At 48.6% G+C, this 23118-nt stretch overlaps 2 protein-coding genes across 7 annotated transcripts in view; one reads left to right on the top strand and one right to left on the bottom strand.

Annotated features, from left to right (window-relative positions):
* Positions 1 to 403: 403 nt before the first annotated feature.
* On the bottom strand, positions 404 to 10735 carry Loricrin (loricrin cornified envelope precursor protein). The gene is made up of 4 exons (XM_033758081.1): positions 10136 to 10735; positions 7827 to 9667; positions 5922 to 5937; positions 404 to 1233 (listed from the first exon to the last, which is right to left on the bottom strand). The coding sequence occupies exons 1-2, from the start codon at positions 10649 to 10651 to the stop codon at positions 9185 to 9187; spliced, it is 999 nt and encodes a 332-aa protein (XP_033613972.1). The 5' UTR covers positions 10652 to 10735; the 3' UTR covers positions 404 to 1233; positions 5922 to 5937; positions 7827 to 9184.
* Positions 10535 to 23118, top strand: part of LOC104875962 (small proline-rich protein 2E) — a 101574-nt gene continuing 88990 nt past the window's right edge. For 2 of the 6 annotated variants that reach the window (XM_010643731.2, XM_010643726.2), the window contains exons 1-5: positions 10535 to 10618; positions 15361 to 16307; positions 16934 to 17081; positions 17609 to 17662; positions 18175 to 18267. The gene's annotated coding sequence lies outside the window, so the exon portion shown is untranslated. Of the gene's footprint in view, positions 10619 to 10757; positions 11370 to 14022; positions 16308 to 16933; positions 17082 to 17608; positions 17663 to 18174; positions 18268 to 22589; positions 22721 to 23118 lie in introns of those variants that run through there. The other 4 variants (XM_019210593.2, XR_004515095.1, XM_010643732.2 and 1 more) reach the window with 4 other exon arrangements.

The raw sequence follows: 23118 nt of genomic DNA, 5'->3' as shown, positions 1-23118 counted from the left end.
TACTCAGCCATAAAGAATGAGAAACTAGAGAGATTTATGTTAAGTGGATGCACATTGAGGCCGTACTCAATTAATTAATAAATTACACACGTATAAATACCGAATAGCTTCTCTGGTGTGAAAAAGCAAAAGTGTAAATAAGGATTAAAATGTACAATTGATATGTAATAGGAAGAAAGGTCTAAAAGAGTAGAGGAAGTGGGAGGGGTAGGGGAAAGGTAAAAAGGAAAAATAAAAAGTATGTGAAAAGGAGAAACATGGAAACAGGGTCTTTGTTTTACAGGGAAGGGTGGTGGGGCTGAGGGGAGGGCTGGGGAATGGGGAAAATAAGAACCCGATAAGTCATGTATGGGTACAAGATCCTAATAATAAATGTAACTGTACTGTATACCTAATATGTATCGATAAATTTAGTAAAGATAAAAAATGAAAAGAAATCAAGCAACGGCCCCTCCTTTCCAACAGGGAGAAGCAAATTGTCTTTGCATGCCACGTGGGGCTTCTCCTGCCTACTTTTTCAGAGAAGGAGCCCTCCTGGGTTCTCCATCCTGATGCCTTCACCCACACCATCCCCAGCCTGCATCTTGACCTCCGCTAGTTTCCCTGCTTCTCTAAACCAGAAACGACTACTCAGGCCTCTTGGTGGCGTCTCCTTGCCCTCTCCTCTCCCCTCCCGACCCTGGCCTCCTTGGGGGGCTGTGCCTGCGCCTGGCTGGCTCTACCCCTAGGGCCCGTGCAGGGCCTGGCATGCCGTTGGGCCACCTGTGTGTCTGTGGACTGACAGGAGGGTGTGGTCCGCAGGGAAGGGCGCCAGTGTTTCCTCAGCTGGCGTGGGAGGCTTTCAGTATCTTTCCAGGCCGTGCACACCCCACTCTGGAGGCTTCCTGTCAGGGGTGAGATGGGGAAGACGTGGGCTCCAGTGTGGTCTCCTCATTGTGGTGGCTGCAGCCCTGGAAAGTGCATGGCCGAGGACCACAAGGCTCCCGGTGGCCCCGGTGCCAACACTTCCGCTTTAGCTCTGTTCACTCCCTGCTTCCTGCACTCTTCTTTGCCTCCTAGGCCTTTTCTTTCCACACCTCAGTCTTTTTTTCTAGTGTCTGTCTTTGTCTCTGCCTCCCTTCACTCCCACCTCTCCGCCGGTCTCTTCCTTTTCCTCAGGCTGTGTCGATCTCGATCTCAGTGCTCATTTTCTGTCTGCTCGACTGCTCTGTGTGCGCCTTCTTTGTTCTGTCCCTGCAACACATTAGACCGAAACAAACAGTGGGAAAAGAGTAATGGTGGTCACAGAGACCCTCAGCCGGACACCCACAGAGCCTCTCCACTCATTCTGCCCCTGACAGTCACCTGGGCGCCCCGCCCTGGGGCTTCTTATGCCCGGGGAGTAGGAGGAGAGGGGCAGGAGGTCAAGGGTGGGGTGGCTCTTGGAAGGTGGTTGGTTTCCAGAAATTTACAGCCAGGAAGAGTAGGACCTGGTGTGTTTCTGGCCCAGCAAGTTTCTGCTGAGGGCTGGCCAAGGGCAGGGCTTTAGTAGAACTGAGCTATGGAGGAAGGGAAGGGATTATTTGGTGGGAGGAGTGGTGGGTGGATTTAGGCCTTCAGAGAGGTGAGGCTGGGACCTCTTGGGGGACTTTCCACAGCAGGCTTCAGTAACAAGTGTCTGTCCATGGGGCACGTGTGATGCACGATTTCACTGAATCTCCAGGACAGATCTATAGGGCAGGAACTGTCATTCCTGAAGAAACAGACTGGGGTTGGAAGGATTAAGTCACCCTTTAAAGGCACCTATGGTGCACGGTCAGTGTCTCCCTGTCGGAATAGCTGGGAGCCGTCCAAGAATGCTGCAGCTGCCTACCAGAGTCGGGGTGGGGTTCAGCTATGCATTTCCTACTTGTCTCCAGCGCTCAGTTCACACATCACTTCCTCTAAACACCCTCATCTTAAGACCCCTGAATCAAGATTCTCCCATTCTGTCTTTCCTTGGCGCCCTGTTCATTTCCAGTAATTTATTTATGTTTTCCTCTGTGTGTATTTCAGTATCTGGCTCTCCTGCTGCATTATGAGCTGTGGGGAACAAAACTCCCCTCACTTGTGCTCGCCCTTGATGCTGGTGCACTTTCCAAACTTGCTGCATCCCAAGGCCTGGGGAGCAGGGCCGTGACTCTCTACTACTCTCTTGGCTTGCCCGGGAGGCAAGGCCAAATGCCCAGGTCTGTTCTCACTCAGGTCCCCGTTGGGTGGAGGTGGGGAAGGGCTGAGCAAGGGAAGATAAAGGAGGTAGCTGGAAACTGATCTGGGGCCAAAGGAAGTTGCAGGACACTCCAGAGCAGCTCTTTAGTGACACGTGAGGGACACTGGTTGTTCTCTTTGCATGAAGTCTTTGTGCCAGGCATGCGTGATGCACAATTTCACTGAATCTCCAAGGCAGATCTATGGAGCAGGAACTGCCATTCCTACTTGACAGGCTGGGCTTGGAGGAATTAAGTCACTCCTTTAAGGGCACACATAATCGCTTCTTGGCCTTTTGGCTAAGATCAAGTATAGTAAGGGCGCACGTAGAATGCATGCCACTGCTGAGCTGAAACTCTGTTCCTCCGTCCTCATCAGCTGTCTGCCAGGTGTTCATGTGCCTTTCACAGGTGCGACTGGAAGTGGACAAAATGCCAAGAGTCCCCTGTGACAGAGTTCACCGGAGTGTGACTTCCACTGATCTGATAACATTCCTCAACTAATAAGGTGACACACGTGAAATCCCTCTGTAAATAGTGCGGTTCTAGATTCATTTTATAATAATAGCAGCAGCTGCTGCAACCATGGCAACTGCAATCCAACATTGCTTTACCGGTGTGGCCGCCAGATCACACCATCAGCCCCCACTTCATCACAGCTGCTATTTACCCACCTCTCACCCCACCACACCCTCACCAGGCCTGTTTGTCAACCTAAACGCAGGACTCCGGTTTGTCTTAATTCATATTAGCAGTGTTTCCCTATAATTCAAATCTGTTGAAATCCCTTTGAATCTTGATGTTGTCACCCTTTACGAGTCACTTCTCACAGCCTTATTATTAAATTCTGCATTATCATCTGGCTGAGGATGTAGCTCAGTGGTGCTGCTGCCTGCCTCGCAAGGACAAGATCCCAAGTTTGATCCCCAGGACCAAAAACAAAACAAAACAAAACAACAACAACAACAACAAAAACCAACCAAACAAAAAACCCCAAAAACAAAACAAAAAACGCCCAAAACGAACAAACCAAACAGATCTATGAAATAATAAAATCCTCCGGTTGCTACTTAAAGGAAAGCGAAGAAATTGCCATATTACAAATAAGTTGAAGGATAAAACACGTTTGCAAACATAATAATATGAGGGCAAGCAATACTGCCTTCCCTTAGGGTGGTTTTCATTTGGAGGAAGGGACTGGGGGACAGATGGGACTCTGACACAGGCTTTCCCAGCTCTTCTGCTGTGAGGTCCAACACACTGAGAATATCCCCCTCCCTCCCACTTCTTTGCATGATCCATGGAGAGGCACTGTCCGGGCTTTAGCCTGAAGGCCGTGTCTTCAGCTATTCACAAGAGTTTCATTCAGAAACTTGTCCCTTCCCAACGTTGCATCATTTGGAATTGTTACCCCCCCCCCGATTAAGTTCATTGGTACATTTAAACCAAGCACTACAGTTGCATTTATCATTGGGATCTTGTACCTTTACATGATATGTCTTAGTTCTTACTTTTCCCCTATACCCCTGCCCTCCCTTCACCCCTTCACCCTTCCCTATTTACAAAGACTTTGCTTCCATTTTTCTTTTCACATTGGTTCTTTTTCCTTTTCTTTCCCCTCCCCTTCCCACTTGCCCTTTAGCCCTTTTCTTCCTATTTCACACTATCATTTATACCATTTGAACCTTATTTACACTTTTAGTTTGTCACGCCAGAGAAACTATTTGGTATTTACTCAAGGGTGTCCCACTTACTTGGAATTGTATTTTAAATTCTTTGAGCATTTGATTTATATATGCTTTCCTGACTAGACTGTCAGCTTTGTGAAAGTGAGGCGTTCCCAGGCTCTCGGTAGTTCCTGAGTGTTGGGGCACCCGCATGTAGCAGTAGCTCAGTAACTGTTTGTGGAACGAATAAATGCCCTCAGTATCTTCTTTGGTAAGACAATGATCTGAAACAAGTGATTTGGGTATTTCTCAGGTCGGAGATGGTTTGGGGTATAAGGGCTACAGTGGGGTCTTTAACTTCGCCCCAGAAGAAAGCTACGCAGAGGGGAACTGCCGTCCTGCCCTGATCCGCCGGTAGGTGGCGCAAGCGAGCCATCTACCCGTCTGGGCAGCCCTGCTGTCCTTGGAGTTGGTGCTTAGGTGGGGACTCATGCCTGAACCTGCCCAGCGAAGAGGTGGTGCCTGGCTCCTGCAGGCGCAGGGAGGAAGAGAGAGCAGTTGCGGCAGGTGTGGAATCCACGGTTGGTGCGGAGCAGACAGTCAGGGGGTCCTGAGACTCAAGCCCTCCCTCCAAGTTGGCTTCCCAGTTCTTCACTTCTGGGTCGCTCCTGCTGCTGTCCTCAGGTGTGGGACAGGACTGGCTCCACCCCTGTCCCCCAGCTTCCTCCCAACCCTCTAATCTCAGCAGAGAAAACAGGCCATCAGGAGCATCTCTCTGCTCCCTCACACCTTGTGCAGGTCCCTGCAGCCACCTCCCACAGCCTCTATGTCAGCCAGGGGACGGAGGAGCCCATCTGCGATGCCTTCCCTTGATGCCGACCACTCAGCTTCCTCTGGGACCAGTTCGGAAAACTCGTCTCTTACCTCAACTATTTAACCCCGGGTTCAGATTTTAACTTGTCATCTCTCTCTCCACTTTGCTATTTCATAGCTATTCAGTCCAAAGGGGAGCTAGGAACCCTTGAAGTCCCCTCAAAAACTGTTCCTACTGGATGGGAAGTTCAAGCCTAGCTGGGCAACTTGATGATCCAGCCTCAAAAACAGGGGTCTGGGGATGTAGCTGGTGTGAAGGCCCTGAATTCAATCCCCAGTGCTGCAGACAAACAAAGAACAAAGCAAAATTGAACAAAGAAACAAACACAAAACTCTACTTCTACCACAATCTGTCCAGCTCAGAGAATGATGATTCTACTCCAGATCAAGCCCAGAACTTTGGGGTTACCATTGACTTTTCTCCCATTACCTTCACCAGACTGGCTCTGCTTTCAAAACGTACTCACAACTCAGCCTCTGCTTGGCTCCCCTCCCCTCTCCATTTCTGTGGTTCGAGTCACCATCATCTCCTACCCGAAGTGCTGCAGCCCAACTGGCCTCTTCATTCTGCTGTCCCACCCTACCCTCACTGCGGAATCCAGAGAGCGCCCGTTCAAATCCGAGTCAGACCTTGTGTCTCCTCTGCTCCAGACCCTCGGATGGCTTCCCATGTCCCTCAGAGTAGGAGTCAAAGTCCTTTTGTCGGCCTCAGAGTGGCTACACATCCAGCGCCTCACTGTGTCGGACCGCAGCTCCTACCACCTCTTCCCTCTCGCGGTGCCCCATCTTCGGTGGCCTTGGGAAGCCCTGGGCAGGTCCAGGCAGGTGCTTGCTCTGCCGTTCTGTCTGCCTGTGATGTTGCTTCCTCCTACAGTCAGACCCCCTTTTACACGATTCAGGCCACTATGCAAAGGCCACTTTCCTGCCACATCTCTCGCCTTTTCCTGTTCTACTCCAACCGTGCTCATACTGTGTCTTGTGTAATTTATGCAGTTTATTGTTTATCTTCTCCAACTAGTGTGAAGACTTCTTTGGAGAAGGGATTTTCAGCTGTGCAATCAGAATCCCACAAAAGGGTGGGGTACGGAGTAGGTACTAAACATTTTCTTTAGAATTTACAGGTTCTCCTGACTTCATACCCAGTCTATGCACTTACCCGACATTCTTCCAACCTGGAGAGAGAAAAAAAAAAAAAAAGAAGCTGTTTTAATCCTGCCTCTCTCTAGTCATTTTCTAATCTCTCTTCTGTCTTTTTCACTCACACCTCTGAAAGAGCATCCTGTTCTCACTCCTCATTTACTCTACAGCACAGCTTTCTCCCCTCTTGCTCCCCTGCGATTGCTCTTAGTTTCCTTGGACATTGGTGAAAGTCAGGTCGGAGGGGAAGTTATCGGTCTCACCCTACCATCAGTGTCTGTTCTATTTCATACTTCTGGCTATTTTCTTAGATATTTTTGAAATTGTGCGTTTTGGTGGCTCTGGTCACAGTATGCCCTCCAAACTTTCTCCTCCTTTCACATTTCCCCCCTATTTTTCCAAAGGGTGGGGAGGCTTCCTTTCTCTCCACCCACTCATCACCTTCTTTCTGGACACCTCCCTGGGCTGATGTCACCACGGTTACTCTGTCACCGATCACCAATATCCCCAGATTCCCACACCTGATGAACCAGTTGGAGCCCTTCCAGAGCCCCAGATGTATGTATTACTTTAACTCCTGGCATCTCCTGGATATGTACGGGTACTTCTGGCCTTAAATGTGAAACCCTGCCATCTCAGAGCCATCACTGATCCTTTCTTTTTTATTTCCTTAAACACATTCTTTCGCTTCATCCCCAGGTTTGAAACACACCCTGTAACATACTTATCATGCCATCCAGTGTCGTCCATCTCCTACTGCCCTAGATCTGTCCACCATCACCTCTTACTTGAGGAATAACATGGCTCGCTTCCTCCAGTCTCAAAACTTTCTCCTTGCCTTGACCAGAGCAATCTTTTAAAACTACTTAGTTTACGTGTGGGTCTCCCCTGAAGGTTTCTACAACTGTGCTTCATCTAGATGATAAAGCCCCAGGTGTCTCACGTTCTCCAATACCTCTCCCTGCCTAATCTCCTGCCTCCATGTGCCTCACGTCCCGGTCCAGCCACCTCAGAAACTGCTCACAGTCTTCTGAGACTCTGGTGGTCCTGTCCGTTCCGCTCATAAATTCTGATCTCTCTCTCTTTGTATAGCTCTCTGTTGTCCATGTGTTAAGATTCAGCTTGGGCAGCATTGCACTTGGGAAGCCTTTGTCTGCATCACTGCAAGAGTCCGTATGAATCTCCACTGTTCCACTTATAATTATCTAATTGTGTACCTATCATTCAGAGTACGCTGGTGCTCATTAAGTACTTCGTAAGGCCCTGAGTAGCGGGTTGTAGAAAATAATGGTCAGTGAGATTAATGACTGACCACTGACCTTCACCTTGTGTCTGAGGCGGTGCTTGCCAGACTTCCTTGCTGCGAAGTGACTTCATTTTTATTGAGGCTATCCAGTGAGTTTTTAATTTGTCAGTTATAAATTTCAGTTCTATAATAGGTTATTATATTCTAAAATTTCCATGTTTTATATCTTCTATTTTTTTATTTTTTTCATGTTTCAAGTGTGCATTTCTTAATGTAGCATTTTAAAAATAATTTCTTTAAACATCTTAGCAGATAATCCCAAAATATGTGCTGGAATCTATTGATCAGGTCTTTTTTTTCATTAGACAAATTTTCCATGTTCTATATTTTTGGTAACAGGGATTGAACTCAGGTCCTTGTGCTTTCGAAGCAGGCAGCAGAACCAGAGCTAGATGCCTGGCCCTAAATTTTCCATGTTCTTGTTATGACAAATGATGGCATGTGTGTGTGTGTGTGTGTGTGTGTGTGTGTGAGAGAGAGAGAGAGAGAGAGAGAGAGAGAGAGAGAGAGAGAGAGATGGATGTATCTTTTGGGTATTATACAACTCTATCTTGTTTAAATCTTCTATTTTTATAAACCTCTGCTACTCCGTGTGTAGGAAGTACACCATCTCCTTACCATTCGGTAAGTTCATGTTGACTTCTCTAATGGTGAAAGCCCAGGACTCCTGTTCATTTTTCTCCATGCTGGTTGAAGTAAGGTAGATGGTGTAAAAGAATTATCTTGCTATGCCACCTCTTTCCTGATCCTTTGGATAAAGACAGGAAGGTTACTTTTTTCTGCATCTGTCAGCATTTCTTGTTTACTTTCTAGTGAGAAATCTGGTACACCTAGCAGGCAAAAAGAAAACAAAGAATTTAGCTGTATCACTTCTTCCATTCTAGGGACTCCCAACAATTGACTTTTCTCTTCCTAAGTCTTGTGTGGTTTATGATTGGGGACTTTCAGTGATGGGGTTGTGGAAGAATTTATTTTTCGGTTTGTAGCAGTTAACTAGGGAGCAAGGGGACTTGGCTTTTTGACTATTATTGCTCTGAGAAAATCAATAAATTTACATTTACCTAAAGCCAATAAAACTCGAATGCACTGGGGGCTATGTAATTACTGTATCTTTGAAGCACCAGTAGCCTCTTCCTTGCTCATTAGAAAGCTTCCTGTTTCTTTTCGGACTTTCCGGTAGTGATGTTTTTAACATCTCATACATTTATGCTCTCTAAATTAGCTAACACTCTTTCAAGAGATCAGGGAATAGCTTCTCTATTTCCTTCTGTCCTTCCAAGTACCAGTAGAGTGCCTTACACACTTGATTCAAGAGTATCTGAAATATTATTTTTCTTTTGAACTTGGGTAGTGTGGAGTGTTCCTAATGAGTAGCCACTTTGTTTTTAGACCCTGCACAAGCTCTAGACTAGGACAGCACCTTTCCAGGATGGCCTGTCTTTTACAGGCTCTGAGGTCAGTGAGCGGACCTCCCCTAGTGGCTACACAACTCTTTGAAGGCTGTTTAGTAAGGTATTTTAATAGCATCTTTGTTTCGGGATCACTTCGAGGATCTTTTAAAGCCTTAAACCAGACTGTGTACATCATCAGCCTTCGTCTGCTAGCCATTCCTCCACTGCTAACTTCTCTGGCCCCTTGACCTCCCCCCAAGAGTATTAGGGGCAGTTTGGATGAATGAATGGAAGGAAAGAGAAACAGATGAATTCGAAGCTACAAAGACTGCTGGAGACCCAGAGATTCTCATGAACTGCGAAATTTATTGGCTGAAGGGAAACTGAAGGGGGAGGTAGTCATACAGAAACCAGGGAAAAACTACAGAGCAAGATGCAGTCTTGAGAACTCGATGGCCTCTTCTGGGTGGGTAGAGACATGTCAAATTTGGAAACCTTGGGCAATATCATGAGAACATTAAACCCACCGGCGCCCACGGAGGACACCTCCAGCTCCTTTGCCTCCGTGGCGGCCTCCATGGGGCCTTATTTGCATGGCCAGGTAGGCGCCTGCTTCTGCTGGGTCTGGTGACAGACCGGGACGCCCTTGCCACCCCCAGAACCGCCGCCAGAGCCACCTCCACAGCTGGAGCCGCCGCCGCCCCCGGAGGAGCCCCCTCCGCAGCCACCGCCACTGTAAAAGCAGCCGCCGCCGCCGCCGCCGCCGCCGCCGCCGCCGCCGCCGCCGCCGCCGCCGCCGCCGCCGCCGCCGCCGCCGCCGCCGCCGCCGCCGCCGCCGCCGCCGCCGCCGCCGCCGCCGCCGCCGCCGCCGCCGCCGCCGCCGCCGCCGCCGCCGCCGCCGCCGCCGCCGCCGCCGCCGCCGCCGCCGCCGCCGCCGCCGCCGCCGCCGCCGCCGCCGCCGCCGCCGCCGCCGCCGCCGCCGCCGCCGCCGCCGCCGCCGCCGCCGCCGCCGCCGCCGCCGCCGCCGCCGCCGCCGCCGCCGCCGCCGCCGCCGCCGCCGCCGCCGCCGCCGCCGCCGCCGCCGCCGCCGCCGCCGCCGCCGCCGCCGCCGCCGCCGCCGCCGCCGCCGCCGCCGCCGCCGCCGCCGCCGCCGCCGCCGCCGCCGCCGCCGCCGCCGCCGCCGCCGCCGCCGCCGCCGCCGCCGCCGCCGCCGCCGCCGCCGCCGCCGCCGCCGCCGCCGCCGCCGCCGCCGCCGCCGCCGCCGCCGCCGCCGCCGCCGCCGCCGCCGCCGCCGCCGCCGCCGCCGCCGCCGCCGCCGCCGCCGCCGCCGCCGCCGCCGCCGCCGCCGCCGCCGCCGCCGCCGCCGCCGCCGCCGCCGCCGCCGCCGCCGCCGCCGCCGCCGCCGCCGCCGCCGCCGCCGCCGCCGCCGCCGCCGCCGCCGCCGCCGCCGCCGCCGCCGCCGCCGCCGCCGCCGCCGCCGCCGCCGCCGCCGCCGCCGCCGCCGCCGCCGCCGCCGCCGCCGCCGCCGCCGCCGCCGCCGCCGCCGCCGCCGCCGCCGCCGCCGCCGCCGCCGCCGCCGCCGCCGCCGCCGCCGCCGCCGCCGCCGCCGCCGCCGCCGCCGCCGCCGCCGCCGCCGCCGCCGCCGCCGCCGCCGCCGCCGCCGCCGCCGCCGCCGCCGCCGCCGCCGCCGCCGCCGCCGCCGCCGCCGCCGCCGCCGCCGCCGCCGCCGCCGCCGCCGCCGCCGCCGCCGCCGCCGCCGCCGCCGCCGCCGCCGCCGCCGCCGCCGCCGCCGCCGCCGCCGCCGCCGCCGCCGCCGCCGCCGCCGCCGCCGCCGCCGCCGCCGCCGCCGCCGCCGCCGCCGCCGCCGCCGCCGCCGCCGCCGCCGCCGCCGCCGCCGCCGCCGCCGCCGCCGCCGCCGCCGCCGCCGCCGCCGCCGCCGCCGCCGCCGCCGCCGCCGCAGCTGGAGCCACCGCCGCCGCCTCCACCTCCACCGCCAGAGGTCTTGCAAACCACTGGAGGGTAAGGTGTGGGCTGCTTTTTCTGGTGAGACATCTTGTCTAAGGTGTAAGGAGACCCTGAAAGGAGAGCGAAAAAGCATCACTGGACCAGCTGGGAGAGGATGCTGCGAAGGATGCAGCGGTATCCATGGTAACAGCCTCCCTGCTCCGAGTGCAGCCTGCTTGGTTAGGCACCAGGTTCTCAGGAGCCCCAACTTTCAGCTTGGATCACTGCTTTTGGAAGGGAGTCGATTCCTCTCAGAAAGTCTTGGCCAAGTTGAGATACCTAAGTGAATGGCACAACTCTCCAAGCTCTGATTGACCTCTGTGATGATTTTAGGGCCGATCACCCATTCTCTTGCTGCTTCTCATCTGACATAAAATGAGACAGTTTGAACACTTGTTTCTTAAGCCTCTTCCAGTTCCAACATTGATTTTTTGAATTCAAATATGAAATTATCACATATCTCTACTTAGGATGGAGGATTTTGCCATTTCTAGCACAATCTAGGGAGGTTTGCTGGGATGGCAGAGGACTGTTGCACCTCTTTTCTTGCAAAGTGTTGAGTTCAAACTCTTTGCCTGTCTCACAGAGTGAAGCTATGACCCAGTAACTAGCTATTAATGAAGACAAGGTCTTTCTTCATCTTGTCTGGGCACCAGGAGAAGGATCCAGATGGTCCTGTGGACCAGCATCTCCTGCCAGAATTCTGCGTATCAGGCATCTCTTGAGATGTGCTGAAGCTGAAGCTTGGTAGAGGGAACTATAACTAGTAAGAATTTGAGTCCTAGCACCTCACAAGTCATTTCTCATTCACACTCTCTGCAGAATTTGGGTTTCTTTGGCTCTCAAAATACCTCTTCTTTGCAACATTCTCTGAATCATTCTCCCTATTCTCTGACCTTGGGCTCAGCCCCTTCTCCTGACAATTTTATGAGGTCACCCAGCACATGCACTGCAAGGGCTGCCTTGGACAGCCACTGCAGCACCCCCCTCTGTCTAGCAGTGTTACTCCTCCTACAGGTGTGTTAGGCAGGAAGCAATCTCGGGTTGGTAGAGTTTACATTCTGGGCGTAAGACCAAGCAACTCAGCACTCCATCCCTTTCCTGACTCCCCTCTTAGTATGAGTGCAGTACAAAAGAAAGATAGATGTCCTATAATTGTAGCAGGCGAGAGAGACCCCATCCACCGAAGGCCAGCTGGGAAGATGAGAGCCAGTAAGTCCCCACTTACCCAAAACACCAGGGAGGGTGAGTGAGGAGAGGAGATGCTGGTGATGTGAGGAGGACTGGGACTCCTGAGGTTTTATACTGTGCTTTCTGACTCATCTATTGATCAGGCCAGCCTCTCATGTCATGTTTGACCTCACTTTGGTGACCCATAGCTGTTGGCCCTACCTCCTTGAGATTACATGCACAGGGTGGCCCATTCATGAAGATTTTGGCATTCTTGAGATGAGCAGCTTAGTGTATGACTGGCCCCTTCTCTGATGCAACTGTGGAGCAGGCTGGTCAGTGGGGATGGCCAGCCAGAGTGGATGGCAGACATTGTTTCCAGAACCTCTGGCGTGGGGCACATGCCATAACTAGCATAGGTCCCAGATGTGTGAGGCAGCCTATGAGAATCAAACTAGAGATCTCAGTCCTCGGTCCAAGGAGTAGGACCTCTCAAATTCCACTGTATGGCTTCTGATGTTATGGTCTGGAAACCTTGAGAGTTTAGAATCTGTTCCTCTTTTGCCAAAATTTCTCTCCTGGGTTTCATGCGATCTTTACTGGAATGTTTCTGTCCTGCGCACTCGGTTGTAAGGATACATAAGTAAGCCCCAGCTTCCAGTTCTGGACTGCACATCCCGGACAGTGCTGTAACTAAGATGACACTATGGGCTACTTTGAATTGTCTGTGGAGATAGCAAACATAGGATTCAATATTGACACTCTCTTCAGGGGTGCGGACTAGAGAGGTAGACCATGTAGTCCTTTATGCCATGGTCTTTTGACTTAGGTGTCCTGTGGCAACACTGACCTCAGCCGGCGGGGGGACAGCCATGGAATGGAATAGATTTGAGGTTACATGACTGGGTTTGGGTGCTCGCTTGTCAGCTGTGTCACCTTGGGCTAAGTCATAGCTCTTTATACAGTGTCTGGAGTTAAGCCCTGGGCAAGTACTTGTTGATTGTTGAATGGTCAAGCTTTGTGACCCTCAGTTACTTGTCTATTAGGAATAGTAACACCTATTTTATAGGTATATGGAGAGGGAATAGTTAATTAAACAGGTGATGCTGTTTAGATTTCTGTCTTTTCTGTTTTGTCACATAACAGCACATCCTTACTTCCAACCTCACTTGCCCTTGGATACTAAAGCCAGAAAGAAGTCCGTGAATTGAGACAAGCTCAAGTCTTCTCTTAGGAGATTAACTCAAAATGTCTCTGTTGATTCTGGACCAGCAGCATCACTTCTGTTTGTAGAGTAGTAAGCTCTCCCTTCTTTCGTCATTGGAACTCAATTGTTGTTATTTAAGATATCACATTCAAACTTCATTCCGCCCAGCTGTTGAAACAACTGCTCCACTAAGAAATTGACTGTTAATTATGGTGGAGTTTTAATGATCCAAATGATCCTGATTAGCTGTGGCTTTCAGAAACTTGTGGCACTGGTTTCAGTTTAGATAGCAAGAACTCAGCTGAATCCATGTGTTCCTCTCCTTCTAGAACACCCAGGAGAGAAAAGCCAGAATCTAGGTTTCTCTGTTTGAATCTGAGGCACTGCGGAGGTTTTAGAGGGAAATAATCCCATGGATAAAAAAACCCCATTTATTTATATGAGTCACATGGGAGAAGGGGATTATGGCTCCCACACTGATCTGTGGCCCACACTGACCCATTACCATGTGTTCATCAGTCCTTATTAAAAGCCTAAGTAAAAGGATTTTGGTAGACATTCATGGGAAGGAAAGTTGTATGTTAAAATATAACTTCTTGAAAAAGTGGTGATAAGAGGCTGCAGTGGCTTCTTTCATATCCTTGTATGTCAAAATGACACGTTTTTGAGGGATTCATTACTTCTCCACAGAGTTCTAAAATTCGGGACCCTCAAGCACTAATGCTCCCAAACATAATAATCTTCAACTATGCATTTAAACATTTTTTATGAATTGGCACGTGATAATTGTATGTATGAGAATTTGATGCATTGATTTAGTGTGAAATGATCAAATTGGGGTGATTAGCATTTTCGTGTGGGAACTTTCAAGGTCCCTTTTTAGCTCCTTTTTTACCATTTTGATGTACATAATGAATTATTATAAATGATGGTTACCCTAATATGCTATAAAATGCTAAAACTTATTCTTCCTAACTGTATATTTCTGTACCCATTACCTCCTTTCCTCTCTTTTCTTATTTAGCATTTGTCTTTGTCTTATTTCGCTTAACATAATGTCCTCCAGTTTCATCCATGGTGTCCAGAATGACAGGATTTCATTCTTGCATGTTGGCTTTGGAGGCCTATGTTTTTCTAAAGATGATAGGGTATTTTCTTTTTCCTGTCAGTTTTAAGGTCTTTTTGAAGGTCCTCATGAAGATCCATATTTAAAGCTTTATTCATTGATCCAGCCAACACAAGCATGCTGGGCACTATGCTGTGTCAGAGAAGAGTCAGTGCCAAATCTTGTGCCTTTCAGCGTGACCTAACCTTGCGTGAGGTGTGACTACACAAGTATATTTTCTAATTTGTCCCTTTAGATCAGAAGTAGTCCTAGGGGGCTATCTGTGTGGACACTACTGATTTTAATCACATCAGTTAGGAAATGATGGGCCATTGTAGAGTTATAACACATAGGTGTGTGGGCTTTTGTAAGACTTGGTGTGCCAGATTTTTAAGTTTCACAGCCTTAACATACTTAACCCTGAAATGTATGCTTGCTAGCATGACAGATTCAGACATGTTTCCTGACTGTACTTGTATCTGTAGAGGGGACAGATCACTGGAGCAAAAATAAAAGTATGAAGTACTGCTATGGTACTAGGCATTAATAGATGCTCAGCAAATCCTGTTGAAATTGAGGGGAATTTGGATACCTCTTCACTGACAGTGGTGTTAACGATGATCCTTTCAGATGATCAGAAATGGAAATGGAAGGTTTAGCTTGAAACCACAGGTTCAACCCAGCTATCTTGTAAAAAATGAACAGAACCTGTGCAGGGAATCCAGGGACATTGAAGTGACACTGAGTAGTAGAATTTCATTGTATTTTCTTTGACAGTTCTTTTAGTATCTGTCTGATGGGCATGCCCCATATAGGAGGTCCCTGTGTGTGTGTGTGTGTGTGTGTGTGTGTGTGTGAAGTGTGAATGATGGTAAGTCCATGTTTCCCTGAAAATAACCCTAAAAGAAGCTCTGCTTATTACTGTGGTGGTGACTGGTGTCATGCAGAAAATTGTACCTCACTATTCTCTTGCTTGGTGGCTACTTTGTAATGGCAGGTAAGGCAGGAGTATTGGAAAGGGTATTTTTGATCGCTAGTTTACAAAGTTAATTATTTTCCAGTTAGGTCTTACTTTCTGGGAAACGGTTGTCAGAAAGTTGTGGCACTCTATGGTGTAAAGGACACATCAAGGCTTATGTGTAATCATAGATAAGTTCTTTGGAGAAAATTCAGCTTCTTATTCATAAGCCACCAAAAAAGTTGGAGTTTCCTTATTTCTCAGTTTAGTTTATCTCTGCAGCAGACTCAATTTCCTATACATTCATACATCTTCAGGGCAGGAGAGGAGGGAAAGAAGATGATGTGAGCACATCCAACTCCAGCTCCGTGATGCACAGTCCCACCACCTTTGCAGGCTGTGTTGGAGGGGATGTAGGAAAGGAGGAAACAGAAGGCTGCTTCTCTGACCTGAGGTATGTGACACCATTCTGGGCCCCCAAATGACACTAGGTTACAGCTCCTGTGTTTGGGGAGCTTCGGTCTGATTGAAACCTGTTTGTCATAACCTTTAAGTGGCCAAAACCATGTGATTCTCATGTAACTGAAGTTAAAAGGGCCACAGGTGGTTTGTAAGGAATAAAATATACACAGACCAGGGCCTTGGGAGCTTGGCAAGATAGGACTAGAACTTTGGAAGCCCTTTATCTTCCATGGAATGAAAACAATTTTCTTCTACTGTCCTGGTCCAGGAAGTATAAGGTGGCCTCTGGCGCTGCTACTTCCCTTGTCTCTCCAGCCTCCTGGCCAGCAGTTTGAAGGGATGTTTGTGTCTGGATGTTAAGTGGGAAGTACAGCTGACAGGAAGAAGCACTGTTCTGCAGTGGAATTCCCTCTCCTGGCAGCTTTCCTGTAGTCATCCCACCGCTGATTCCATGTCCCACACTACTTTCCCTTCCCAGATTCTAAGGGGTAGATTGTAATAGTTACATACTGCTCATGACACATCAACTGGACACATCTCTTCAAGTTAGAGCTGTCTGTGGGGGCAGGCTCATCACTGCTTCTTTACTCTTCATGCTAAAATTCCCAGGTTCTGGGGCTTTATCAGGATGTATGGACTTTTGGATCCTCCTGGAGCACGCTCTGCCAAGGGCAAGGACCTTAATAAGATTGTTTAAAGCTTCCCGAGGAGCTCCTCAGCGTATACAGGAAACTACAACCAGCACTACAGCTGCCCACCATAGTATTTCCCCTTTACTGGGATCATTTAAAAGCAAGGCATGGTAAGAGCTGTTTCCACTTCAGTTTCAAGTGGACAACATAGATAAGAACCATGGACGCTTCCTGTGTGGGCAGACTCATTGGCTTATAGGCAGTGGTCACTGTGTTCTAACCTCAGAGCAGCCCTGCATGCCTGGGGACTTGTTATCTTCATTTCTGGATTTACAAGTAGCTTGAAGAGACTGAAGACTTTCCCCAAATTCTCACAGCTTTTAAAGTGGTTAATCTAGGACTTAGACTTAAGTCTTTTGACTTTAACTCTTGCGTTCTTTGCTTGCACAGTGTATCTATTCTTTTGGAATCTATAGGAATGGGGCAAGGAATGTCTCCCAGTCACACACACTCAGGTTCATACCCTTTGGGAGGCAAGGAACAGGGTGCTTTCGTGAATGTTCCCGGCTGCTCTGGAACAGTATAATGCACTGCTGGGCTGCAGGTGCTGGAGGGCATATAGAGATTCGACCCTATAATTTGCCAAGCTTGATGAAGAACCCACATCCTAGAGAGGATAAACTATTTTCTAGGGATATGAAGCATGACAGAAGTTAGAACCTAGCTCCATATACGCCACTGTCATTATTCCTTCCACTGTGCATTGGGTTGTGATTTTCTGCTCTCTCCTGATAAGAGGTCCTCTTAGAGCTGCCACTGTGAGTGGGAATGACAGTAAGGGTTTCGAAGCTGAGCCCAGCAAGCGGAAGAAGGACGCTGACCTGTGTTCACTAGCCTCCAGACATGCTGTAAACTGCTCATGTGGCAGATCCCAGCTTTCGCAGGTAAGCAAGCTGTTCTGTAGCCTGAGGGTGCAGGGCCTACATTCCCTCCTATATATAAACTTTATGAGGAAGGAGGAGCCGTGAAGCCTGTCTTCCCCAGTCCTGTTCTGGGTTAGAGACTGTTGCTTGAGGCCTCTTGGGTGTGTAATAGTTGGTGGTGGTCTAAGAATGTTGGTGTACAGCTAGTCCCCATGTATCCCTTGGGTGGATTATCTTTGTTGTCTTAACTGAGTCCTTAGGCAAACAACCTGAAAATCAGTATGGCAAAAAGAAAAGATCACATGCAATTAAGTCTTAGAGCCTATTGGCATCTTTGGCCTAAACATTTTAATCTATGCCTTGTAAGCACATGTCACCTTTGGTGACCTATAATGCGGTATTTCCCCTTTACTGGGGATCATTGAAAAGCAAAGTGTGGTAAGAGCTGTTTCCACTTTGGTTTCAAATCCAGTTTTGATTCTTAAATGCTACTTTCAGGAATTCCCTGTGGCTCTAGGCTTTGGATGTGACTTCTTTCTTGCCCACAGGTAGCAAACAGCGTTTACAATTGAAGACCACATGTGGATCCAATCTCTGCTAAGGTCAGTAAACCTTATTCATCAGACTTGTTGATTATCCTCTTTATTTCATCATCTGAGCCTGTTGAAATCAAGTAGATGACTTGAGCAAGCCTTCCCACTGTAAAAAAGTAAGAATGACTACAATTTAGTTGGGGTTGTTGGGTCTCTAGTGACTTCATTTGGCTGTCCATGTCTTCAGATAATCCTAAAGCTAAAAAGTAAGTAACTATGGTTCACATCTGGCTCCTAAGGACCAACCTTTCTGGGCTAGGAGCTTCATCCTGATGAGTTTAGATCCCTTAAGTTTTCATATCTTAACCTAACCCAGAGCTGAACCTTGGAGTAAATATTGATACGTATTTGTTGATCAGCCAAGAAGAAGGTAAGAATTTAGTCAAAGGAAAATAGAATCTGATTTAAATTCCCATGGAAACTATAAATTAAATAAACCAGTAACAGCAAACTGCTTTCCTTGCCACCCCCACCTCCACCTTTCATCCAAGGTGCCTGATTCTCTGTCTCTTGTTTCTTAGCTTTTGGAATGTCAGTTGAATCAGGCTGTCTCAGACTCTGGCTGCATATGGTCCACTGGATCCAGAGCTTTCTGTGTTAGCCCTGAAGCAGAGGTAGGAGCTGTGTGTTTTGTTAGCCTCTGGTGTGTTCTGAAGGGTGAGATCAGAATCTTTCCTCTTCTGAGATCTCAGGATCTTGTAGGGCCAGTACCAAACACCAATAATCTGTGAGTTTAGGCAAGGAACTGTCCGCCAGACTTCAGTTTGCTCATCTACACAGTCAGCATAACTCACCCCCATTCTAATCCTTTTGGCGTCTCCTTTGCATGGCCCCTCTCTGGTCACAGTGGAGGGAGAGAAGAGGAGAGTCAGAAGCAGGGAGGACACTGGGTGTGATGATGAAAGAGTCCGGGGTCTCTTAGAAGACAACATGGAAACCTCCTCCCTTTTTGGGTGCCAGCCTCAGACTCACTTCAGAGGCATTTTAGGAACTTTTCTCCCAAGAGTATTTCTCTACCTGAGCAAAGTATGAGGAGGAGGGAGGAATACAGCAGGAGGGCTGGGTGACAAAGGTTGGCACGTGTCGTGCAGAGTGTCATTACCAAGGGTGGATATAATTGCATGGATTAAGAAAGGCATGTGGCTCAGCATGTAAGATGCTTTAGAACCTCTTGCATTTGGACCACAAAGGAAGGATTAATTTGTGCTATTGCGTGCTTATGCCTGTACGTGTGTATCTGCTTTAGGGGCAGTGAAGACCCTCTGGTAGAACTGGCCCTCTTGTCCTCCTGTAGGTCTTTCTGTTACAAAGTAGAAACAAAACCAAACCAAACATAGCATAGCAAATACCAACAACAAAGCAGCTTCATTACAGATTTGAAAATACAACTAGTATTAAAATTTTGGTAAGTATTTTTATCTTGCTCTTTATACTTCCTCTCTATATAAACTCTTCAGTCTTAGGTGCTGACTTTTCATGTGGCACTGTTGTCATGCAAATACCCCCATGTCCCTCCTTGGTCTCTGTTACGATTAGTTTTAGCAGCCGTACTCTATTGCCCTCTCATCTTCTTACCACTTCGCATTACTAGCTCTCACAATGTGTGGATGCTGAGAACTCTGTTGAATTTTTCCGTGTCTTACCTATCTCCATGACCTACCTCTAAAGGGGGAAGAAAGACTGTGTCTTCCTTTGTATATGCAGTCTATTCATTTTTATTTTTATTTATTTACTTTTTTGTCACCGGGGATCGAACTCAGGCCATTGAGCTTGCAAGGCAGGTGGTAAAACCACTGAGCTAAATCCCCAGCCCTGTATATGCAGTATAGTAGGCGAGCAGAAAGGTTTGCTGTGTGTGGACCACCTTCCTTTCTCCTACCCCTTTCTTCTTAGCTCCCCTGACTTCTTTGTGCATAACCCTGTGCTTTTCTCCAGACTTGATCTGACTCCACAGAATCCTTGATTTCCTCCCAAATGCTCCTTTAAGGATAAAATCTCCTTAAATGTCATCTTACCTTCACAGGTTTCTGGGCCAGAAGTCCCACAAGACAACCCTTTGGTGTGTGAATGGGGGCATGAAGAAGGAAAGGACAGGGAGCAGAAAGATTGGGGGAGGGCATTGGGAACAGCGGTCACTTGGAATGCTCGATAGTCAGGTACCTGAGAGATGGGGGAGGCGGAAGAAAGAAGCAACTGGGAAAACAGTGGGTTTCTTCAGATTTGGGCTTTGGTTCTCACATTACTTTTGTGTATGTGTGCATGTATATAATGGATACATGTCTTTGTCTGTGGTATGTACATATTTTCCTGTGTATGTGTACACTGTGACACGTGTGTGATGTTTCATTTGCCTGTATATGTATCTGATGTATACACATATGTGAATGTGTATGCCCCATCTCCTCATAACTCCTGCCTTTCATAGATTTCAGTACTTCTCCTTACTCCCCACTCTTTCTTAAGAACCAGTTTACTTTCTCCTGGGAAGGCAGACAGGATTGTCAGCCTCATTTCTGGCCCAAGGGCTGCTCTTTGATTCTCAATCATCGGCCCTCTGTGTCCATGGTACCTGCATCGTCCCTGCATAACAATATTATAGAACTGACATTACTCCCACCATCTGTGTCTCTCGAGTACAGTAGATTTGCCCTGATCATGTCACTACTCTAAAAATCTTCAGTGTCCCCATGTCATGATCAAGTCCAGATTTCTTAATATAGGAAGGCTTTTGTCACTCAGTTTCTGCCCAGTAGTCAATGACCAATTTAACAACCCCACATCCTCCAAGTTAGGATGTTTTTAATGCTTTCATGTCTTTTATAGTGCTTTTTTTTTCTTTATCTGTTAGTGTTCTCTTCCTCAATTTGTCTAACATCTTTTTGACTTTTAATACTCTTATCAGATTCCCCCTCCAGGATCTCTTTCCCCGACTGAGAGGACACTTCGTTTTGCAGCTCAGTGATCTTGTTTACCACTAGACAGCTCTCCCACAAGGATCAATTAGGTCTTGTTCACTGTTTTGGGTCTCGAGAGCCCAGCACAATGCCTGGTTCAGCCCTCCGTGAGTGCTGGTGGTTGACTGAATGAACCTCTTCGCACCATAGCTTTCGATGTTGTGGTCTATTTTTACCACCCCAATGAGATTGTTTGCCTCTGGAGGGCAGGGATGGCACTATAATTAATAATTAATAAGCCTGGAACCCAGGTCCACATCAGGCAGTGAATCTGTGTTGAAAGAAAAGATTTAAAAAATGGAGCAGAAGCATGGAGGGAAGGAGAGAGCAAAGGAAGGTAGAGAGGATAGAATATTTTCTTCCAGATTTTGTAATGATGCTGGTTTGGGTCTGTGGAGATTAATATCTTTCTCCATAACCAACCACGAGATCCCTGATCTAATGAGCAACCCCAGCAGGTTACATTGCTTGTTTGGCCCTAAAAGGGGGAGATAAGTGAGACAGCATTTTGCAGGTTTTGAAGTAGGTACCTGATGCCCAGATTTCTGAATTACTGTTTTTTTTTTCTTTTGGTACTGGGGATTGAATTCAGGTCATTGTGCTTTCAAGGCAAGTGGCAGAACCACTGAGCTAAATCCCCGGCTGAATTACTATCTTCAGCATGATTGTAATATTAGTATCTGATTAAGTTATTATGACATTTAGTTGCACTCCATGATGAATTAGGATATTTCACTCCATGTAATCCCTGTTGTGTCCTGTATGGATTACAGAAGAGTTATGAAAGCTCTTTGAGGAACGCAGAAAATTAAATTCCCTAAGAAACTTGAATTAAAGCTGACTTAGTAAGCTTCCATGGTAGGACTGGGGAGACTGTTGTGGGTCCCTTCAGCAGGGGATGCTTAGGCTTTGCGATTCTTGCTCAACCTTGGATGGGAAGGAGGTTCTCAGCCAAGCTGTATATAATTTCTCCTAAGAAACTTCTGACAGTAGGTTCTGTGGCCCATGTTGTTCTGAGCTTAACTTTTTAAAAAAAGTATAAAACCCCTCACTTTCCAATCATGTTTGCATTATGTGTTATATTTCCATCTCCCTTGCTGTTCTAAAAACTGAGGATAGGACCGAAGCTCATTGATCATGAACCTCTAGCACTTAGCTCAGTGTCATACGGTGGTGCCCTGTAAGCGTGGGCTACATAACCTCGGGAGCATCCTGTCCAAGGTGATGGTATGAGGTTAGGGTTAGGTGACCAGGTGTTCAAGAGAAGAGGGAGAAGCTGAGGAAAGGGTGATGATTGCAGGAGATGCTTGGTATTTGCAGCCCTAGGAGGATGCATGTTCTTTTCCTGGAGGGTGAGCTTGTCCTGAGAAGTAGGCCATCCAGTCCAACCTGGGAGGCCTTGGTGGCACAACCATCACTATCATCATCATTGGAGAGCTGGTTGTGGACAGGACATATAGATGCCACACTTTAAAGCCACATTCTTGCTCAGCATAGTGTCACACCTGGAAACCAAATAAAATCCAAAGGAAGGCATGGGGGAGGGTGACCTTAGTTGCTGCCCTCATTGTGCTTAATCCCCAGTCAATTAAATATGAGACAGTGGAGGTGATTCAGCCAAGACCTTGGCTGGTGGATATGGAGTTAATCTGGTTTGAGTCCACATTACCTGTTTTTGCTAGAATGAGTTTCAGAAATGCCTTTGAGTTCTGGAGAGGCCATAGATGTGATTACTCTCTGCTTAGACTGAGACGCACCGATTATTTTTTTAAAAAATTGCTTTGTTTTCTGAGTCTAATTGCTTACTTTGTTATCTGTGGCACAACAGGACAAATGTCCCTTGGGTGGGGAGGGGCTCAGTGTCGGAGCGCTGGGGCAGGTATGACCCGTGGAGCCCCGCCATCTCCCCACAGCTTTCGGAGGGTGGGTGACGGGAACTTGCTGTGGTGTATTCACTTCCCTCCTCTTCTCTTTCTTTCAAGTGCAGGCAGGAAATTACAATCCTGTGAAATCCAAAATGAAATGGATGGGGAAGGCTGAGATTCAGAACAGTGCTGTGGGCGGACAGGCCTCAGTGAAGCCCTGTAGGCCACCCGGCCTGGACAGTATTGTTGTGAGTGCTGCCCTCACTCTCATCTAGTTTCTGTGAGCTCTGTAACCACTTAGGTCTGGAGTTGCTTTTTTCTTTGCATTCTTTCCTTTTTTGGTATTGGGGATTGAACTCAAGTCATTGTGCTCGCGAGGCAGGCAGCGGAACCTCTGAGCTGAATCCCCGGCCCTTTTCTGTGCACTCAACACCTGTTTCCTTTATTATGGATGCCAGTGCCCCATGTCTGTATGACCACGACTTTTAATATTATAGCACTCTGTTGTCATCTTTCACAGCAGCAGCATCATTTCACCGTCTCCACTACTACTGGTGTTGCTTCTGCTCGTCATTATCAACACTACTACCTCCATCAGCCCGTTAGCTTCACAGCTGCCACCACCGTCACCACCATGATCACAAAG

Source organism: Fukomys damarensis, unplaced genomic scaffold, assembly GCF_012274545.1.
Source record: "Fukomys damarensis isolate Sample0158 unplaced genomic scaffold, DMR_v1.0_HiC HiC_scaffold_33, whole genome shotgun sequence".
Classification (NCBI taxonomy): Eukaryota; Metazoa; Chordata; class Mammalia; order Rodentia; family Bathyergidae; genus Fukomys; species Fukomys damarensis.
This window is presented reverse-complemented; position numbering and strand designations above follow the sequence as displayed.

What these genes read in the sequence shown, in the direction of transcription:
- Loricrin (XM_033758081.1), bottom strand. Translation starts at nt 10,651, where the DNA reads ATGTCTCACCAGAAAAAGCAGCCCACACCTTACCCTCCAGTGGTTTGC. An exon ending in GCGGCGGCGGCGGCGGCGGC is followed by an intron (nt 9,668 to 10,135) that starts GGCGGCGGCGGC and finishes GGCGGCGGCGGC; the next exon opens with GGCGGCGGCGGCGGCGGCGG.